General features: G+C 37.5%; 1 protein-coding gene across 1 annotated transcript; it reads right to left on the bottom strand.

Moving 5' to 3' along the window:
• Window positions 1-281: 281 nt before the first annotated feature.
• SUCNR1 (succinate receptor 1) lies at window positions 282-5,938 on the bottom strand. The gene is made up of 2 exons (XM_045561955.1): window positions 5,822-5,938; window positions 282-1,857 (listed from the first exon to the last, which is right to left on the bottom strand). The coding sequence occupies exons 1-2, from the start codon at window positions 5,936-5,938 to the stop codon at window positions 907-909; spliced, it is 1,068 nt and encodes a 355-aa protein (XP_045417911.1). The 3' UTR covers window positions 282-906.
• Window positions 5,939-6,488: the final 550 nt, after the last annotated feature.

Genomic DNA, 6,488 nt, shown 5'->3' with positions numbered 1-6,488 from the left:
CCACGCACTGATGGTCAAATTGTGATAATAAAATGCCAGCTGGAAAAATCATCAGAAAAACAATGTATTCACTTTTGTTTTGGTTTGGTTTGGGTTTCCTGACAGGCACTTTGTGTTCTATGACTCTCAAATTTTTGCAAATATTCTTGGTATATCTCTTTAATGTTTTAATAAAATCATTTACACATAAATTCTCTGACAGACAAATTCAAATGTGTTGTCTCTCTTTGTTGAATTATCTCTTTAGGTTCTTTTTAACTTAAATTAAGATTATTTCCACTATAAGCCATGCAACAAAAAAAGACTGATGAATTACAAGTTGACTCCAATTCATGATCCAATTCATGATATAAACAAATATGACATAGGTATCCTTGAACTCATTATATTGCTTTCTTACTCATTGTTACTGTTTATTTTAAATTTGCTCAAGAGCACAACCTCTAAAAATAATATTTACCAGCGTGTGTTTCATCTTCTGCTATTGAATTCTCACATAAAGTTTTAGGACCGTATGAGTAACAATAACATCAAGAATGTTGTCAAAATAATTTTTTTTTTTACAATCTGACCGCTGATTAAACGCAGATAATTTGCTGCTATCTTCTATTCCTTTTGCACTGATTGAGAAGGTCTTATAAAACCTAGGACTTACAGACCAAATATTAAGTAGTGCTAGTTCAATTCCTTTCAATTCTTAGGTGAAGAAACCAATACATTCTCCTCATCCCATTCTTTTCACATACTCTGAGTACAACTTGTCATAAATCAGGGTCAGATCTGTGACACTCTCTGATTTGTGTTTAAGGATTAAAACAAGTTCTAACAGGCTTGGAGTGGCATTTCTTAAACAACTGTTTCATAAGCATCTCCCTTTTCTCTGAATACAAATGTGAGTTCGCAAGCTCATCTGAAGGATGGGAAGGATTTGAAGTGGTGCCGCAGTTTATTCACCAACATCTCCCTGAAGTGATCTCCCATAAGAAAGTAGAAGACAGGGTTGATGACACTGTTCAGAAAGGCGAAAGGCCGAGTCACAATGTATAGGGAGCTGATGACGACCTCAGTGCACTGGTACTGCTTCCAGTTCCCCAGGCGGGAAGCGATCCTCACATTCCGCATGATGTGGTAGGGTGTAAAAAGCACAGAGAAGATCACCACTGCCGTGATGACTAAGTTGAGAGGCTTTTCAAGGGGCACTGCAGTAGCAATCTGCCTGTTCCTCTGCTTTAGGAAGAGAACGATCTTGTAATAAAAGAAGCACATCACAAAAAGAGGTATGAGGAATCCCAACAAGGTTAGACATATGCTGTAAATGAGGCTGTCTTTGGGGTCCCCAGAACTTGCAAAATCATTACAGGTTTTGTCGCTGCCAGTTATAACAGGGTTTATAATAGGAACTATGGGCAGTAACTCTAAGGTTACTAAAACCCAAATGGCCAAAGAGATTAAAATAGCAAACTCTTTCTTTTGCAGAAGGTGTTCTCGGAAAGGATACTTTAAGAGCATGTATCGATCTATGCTGATAAAAGTGAGGAAAAGAATGCTGGTGTAGAGGTTGGCATGAAGCATATACCGGTTGCTTATGCATAACACATCTCCGTAGATCCAGTTTCTATTGGCGTAACTACTCATCAGTATGGGAAGGGTACATAAAAAAGCTAAGTCAGAGATGGAGAGGTTAAAGAGATAGATGTTACTGCTGTTCCAATTCTTCAGACAGAAGAGGTAGCCAAAAACAACAGCGGTATTCCCGAGGATTCCCACAATGAATTCAATCCCATAAAAAATGGGAAGGTAGTACTTTTCCAGGGCATCCTCTGCTGCCAGCCAGTTTTTGCAAGTTTCATTCCATGCCTAGAGAAAAGAGAGGAAATATAATGATGAAACTAGACTATGACAAGGGCAAAACTGTGCAGAACATGATAATTTTTAAAAAACACTTGAAAGGTGAATTATGGAGAGTAGGTTACAGTAGTAAGGAATGCATGCATACATATATACACACATATTCATATACATACATATACATACACATACACATATGTGTCATTAATATGTTATTTTAATATATTATTTCAGCAACTACTTACTGAGTATCTTTCAACTATGCACTGAATAAGTTTCAGGCACCGGGAATAACAGCAATGAGTAAAAAAAAGTTCCTGATCTCTGACAATGTATACTTTCTTGGGAAGAATCAAGAAATAAACAAATGATGTCATGTAATGATACATACTATGAATAAAGATGAGGAAGAGTAAAAATGTTAGAGAGCTTTGGGATGGAGGGTGGCAGTGAGCTACTTTTTTTGTATACATGAGAAGGGAAATGTTTTTCTATGAGATGACATTTTTTTTAAATTTTTTTTTTATTTCAGCTCATCATGGGGGTACATAAGTTCAGGTTATATACATTGTCCATGTCCCGCCCATCCCCCTGAGTCAGAGCCTCAAGCGTGTCCATTCTCCAGACAGTGTGCCGGTACTCACCATGTAGTCATACCTCCATCCCCTCCCCCCACCCCCCACCTCCCCGAGTCAGCACCTTCAAGCATGACCATTCCCCAGACGGTGCGCAATGCACTCATCATGTAGGCATACACCCATCACCGCCCCCTATTCCCCATCTCAGTCTGATATCCAGTTGGTGTCCTTCCCCTATGTGCATTTAGGTGATGATCAGGGAAACCAATTTTCTGGTGAGTACATGTGATGCTTGTTTTTCCATTTTTTGGATACTTCCCTTAATATAATGGGTTCCAACTCTCTCCAGGAGAACCAAAGAGATGTCATATCACCGTTATTTCTTGTAGCTGAGTAATACTCCATGGTATACATATACCACAGTTTACTAATCCATTCGTGGATTGATCAGAAACCTCAATGAAGAGAGCCAAAGAGTCATTTATATCTAGAGGAAGAGTGTTCCAGACATAAGGAAGAGCATATGCAAAGGCTCTCAGGTGGACACACATGTAAAGGGCCTAACAAACAGCCAAGAGGCCAAGGGAAAGTGTGGTAAACTAAGTGAAAAGGAGATTTGAATTCACTGTTGGTCTCAAGAACCTGCCATGGTCCTTAGTATATCTTAGCTGTTCAACAAAATCTGCTGAGTTAAATTAAATTGAACCATAACCTAGAAGAGCAAATAGGGAATTTTAGAATTCCAATCTTGCTATTTTATCAGCTTTTACTTATTTCCATATTGTCAAAAGATTTTGCTTATCCTATTAAATTTGCAAAATATAACTCCAGTTTTAAAGCATAATTTTAAAAAATTTAAAATATGAAATTGAAAATCTTAGTAATAATAACAGTGGTCACTATTAATTGAAACTTTATTGTGTACCAGTCACTGTGCTCACCAATTTACAAGGATTATCTCATGTAATAATCATAGTGCATAATGAGGTGAGGATTGTTATTGATATCACATGATATTACTGAGGCTTTTGAAACCTAAATACCTTGTTGTCTTAGTTTGTCCCTGCTGCTATATCTAAATGCCCTAGACGAGCTAATCTGTAAATAGTAGAAATTTATTTCTCACATTGTTTAGGCTGGGAAGTCCAAGATCAAGGCGCCAGCAGATTAGGTGTCTGGTGAGGAGCCTCCCTCTGCATCAAAGGTAGCACCTCTTGCCACGTCCTCACAGCAATGGCAGAAGGCATAAGGCAGCTGCCTTTAACCATTTTTATAATGTTACTAATCCCTTCCCAAAAGATCCCATCTCCTAATACTATTAGGTTCTAACATATACATTTTGAGGGGACCCCAATATTCAGACTTGCTGAGGTCATATATCTATCTAGTAAAAGACCTTTATTATAATACCTTCTAACAGTGGGCCATGAAAATAAGCAATTTGATTCAGTCAAACCTCCAATGTCTTGCTAACTTGCCATTTCCTCTCTTGTAGTGAAGCCAGACTGTAACTGAATAGAGTATTTTAAGAACATGAATTATCTGAAAAATATATTGGATTGTCCTTGTTAAATATTGAATCTCATTTATTTCTAGAGAAGGAAAACCAAAGTTGAAAATAAAATTTTCTAAAAATATCTTTGCAAAATAGGTTTCTGAGTGTTAGTTGCAATCAAATGATTCTTTCCACATAGTATTTTGGTAAATAGAGCAAAGTAAGAATAAATATACCTGAACTGCTTTTTCCAGGAAGCATGCACAATTCAATAGAATTAGCTATAATGAAGGCATCTGGAAAACTCATGTACTTTTTTTCAAATTCAGGTGGTTTATTTCAGTTAACATCACTGGTATTTTGAGAGTGTGTTATTTATGAAAATAACTCATGGAATTATAGATATGATAAGTTCAATATTTTGATAAGTTATTTTTAATCACTCACGTGAAAGCATCCTAAATTCCTCTGAGTCTCTCAAGACTTTCCATGGTAACCAGCCACTAAGTCCAACTTTAGATGAAGCTGGATGGGAACTTCCTCAGGCAGCAGACACGTACGTGACTGCCGCTGAAGCCAAGCAGATGGGTTTCACTTCATCCTTGAGGTTACCTGATTCTACTGCTCTCTCACATCACCAGCAATTTATTACATTTCTCCTTTCATATTTTCTTCTAATCTCTTCAAACCTTTTCCACTTACTCTGCCCTACTTACCATTAGCAAATGGTTTTGCCCCTTAGTTCATTGAGATAAAGATCATTCGGGGTCTTAATCTAGATCCAGCTTGTTCCCCAATCTTCAATATTCCTACGCTACCATTTTCTCCTCTATTCTGTCTCTTCAGCATTCTTCTCCAAATCAACTACATCATCTTTATCAGCCAATTAAACATTCTCATTTTGTCAGTCTTAAAAATAAGAAGCAAACATAAACAACTCTCTGGTTTCACATGTTCCTTTCCTCCTTGTAGCTTGATTTCTGAAAAGAGCTGTATCACTAAGTGTTTTGATTTCTTGACACTCCTTTCCCTTTCCAATCTCCTCCAGTTTGGCTTCAGACACACCACTCCACCAAAATGGCCTCCACATTGCTCAATCCAGTGATTATTTTTCGCTAGTCTTCTTATCAACTTCTGGGTTGCTTTTCATACCATGACTTCTGGAAATACTTTTCCTTTGCTTTCTGTGACATGAAAATATCCTAGTTTCCCTTCTTTCTCCCTGGCTATTCTTTGCAGGCTCTTTTGAGGCCTAAGCCTTCTTGGCTCAAGCATTAAATGTTGAGTTCCTCAAGTCTCACTATTGGGCTCCTTTCTCTAGATCCTGCCTATATGAGCTCATCCATCTTCTAGATTTCCAGCCCAGCCTGGACCTGTCTTAAAAGCTCTAGTTGTTTATACTTATTGCCATTGATTGCTTTCTCATAAGCATCTCTGCCTTCAGAAATCCTGTACTAAACTCTCCAACTTCCTTACCAAATCCTGCAGCATATACACCTGTCTCAGTAAATGATTCTGCCATCTACCCAGGTGCTCACCTCAGAAATATAAGCAATATCCTTGAAGTCATCTAAAACTTAACTCCAATAATGAATAAACTACCAAGTCTTGTTGAGTATGATGTCTGTATATTTCTCAAATCCATCCCTACTGCTTTATAACCCTCATTCCTATTCTAGTATAGGCCATTCTCATCTCTATCTTGGACTGTATCGTATTATCCTCTCTGGCCCTCATTCAATCCATCTTTGCAATTACAGCCACACAGTCTTGAAAAACAGCTCAAAATCTTATCATATTATTCTTGATCAAAACCTTTAAATGTCTTTCCACTGTCCAAGGAATAAAGTCTTAAATCCTTAATGGGCACATCAAGGCCTGCATGATCTGGCCTGCATACTCCACTTGAACCTGGCTTGGCATTACTCTCCTCCTTGCTCATCTTCCTGTTCTTCGAATGCACAGAGGGTCTTCCTAATGTGCAGCCCCCTTTGTCCAAATCTCTTTCCACTGCCATTTTCCTCCTGTGACCCTGGCCCATCACAAATGTTGTCTTATATCTATACTTATTTCAGGCCTCAGTTCAAGTGCAGGTTTCCCAAGATAAGCACTCTGACCCAGGCTAAGCTAGGTCCTCCATTTATGCTCTCATTGTATACTGCACTTCTTAGCATTTCTTACAACATTGTCTTATTTATTGTTTATCTTCTACATCTGGCACAATGACTAGCAGATAGTAGGTGGTCTGTAAATGCTTGTTGAATAGAGATGAATATAAACACTTGACTATTTACAAAGCATTTTTATAAATATTTTTTCCAAGCCCATTGCTCTAGTTCACTTTAAAAGCTGACACCATATATAATATGATAGATACTCAAAACTTAAATTGTACTAGTGGTTGCTGTGGTATAGAAACACATTTGTATATGGCAAAATTTAATATCTATCTTATAGGATCAATTTTAAAATTAAGGCATTTAATTAAGAAATTACACCTGAAATTATTAAGCAAAAGAAGTCTAGAAAGACATGCACCAAAGTGTTAATAGTTTTATCCCCAGTGA

This window comes from Lemur catta, chromosome 1, assembly GCF_020740605.2.
Source record: "Lemur catta isolate mLemCat1 chromosome 1, mLemCat1.pri, whole genome shotgun sequence".
NCBI classification, from domain to species: Eukaryota; Metazoa; Chordata; class Mammalia; order Primates; family Lemuridae; genus Lemur; species Lemur catta.
This window is presented reverse-complemented; position numbering and strand designations above follow the sequence as displayed.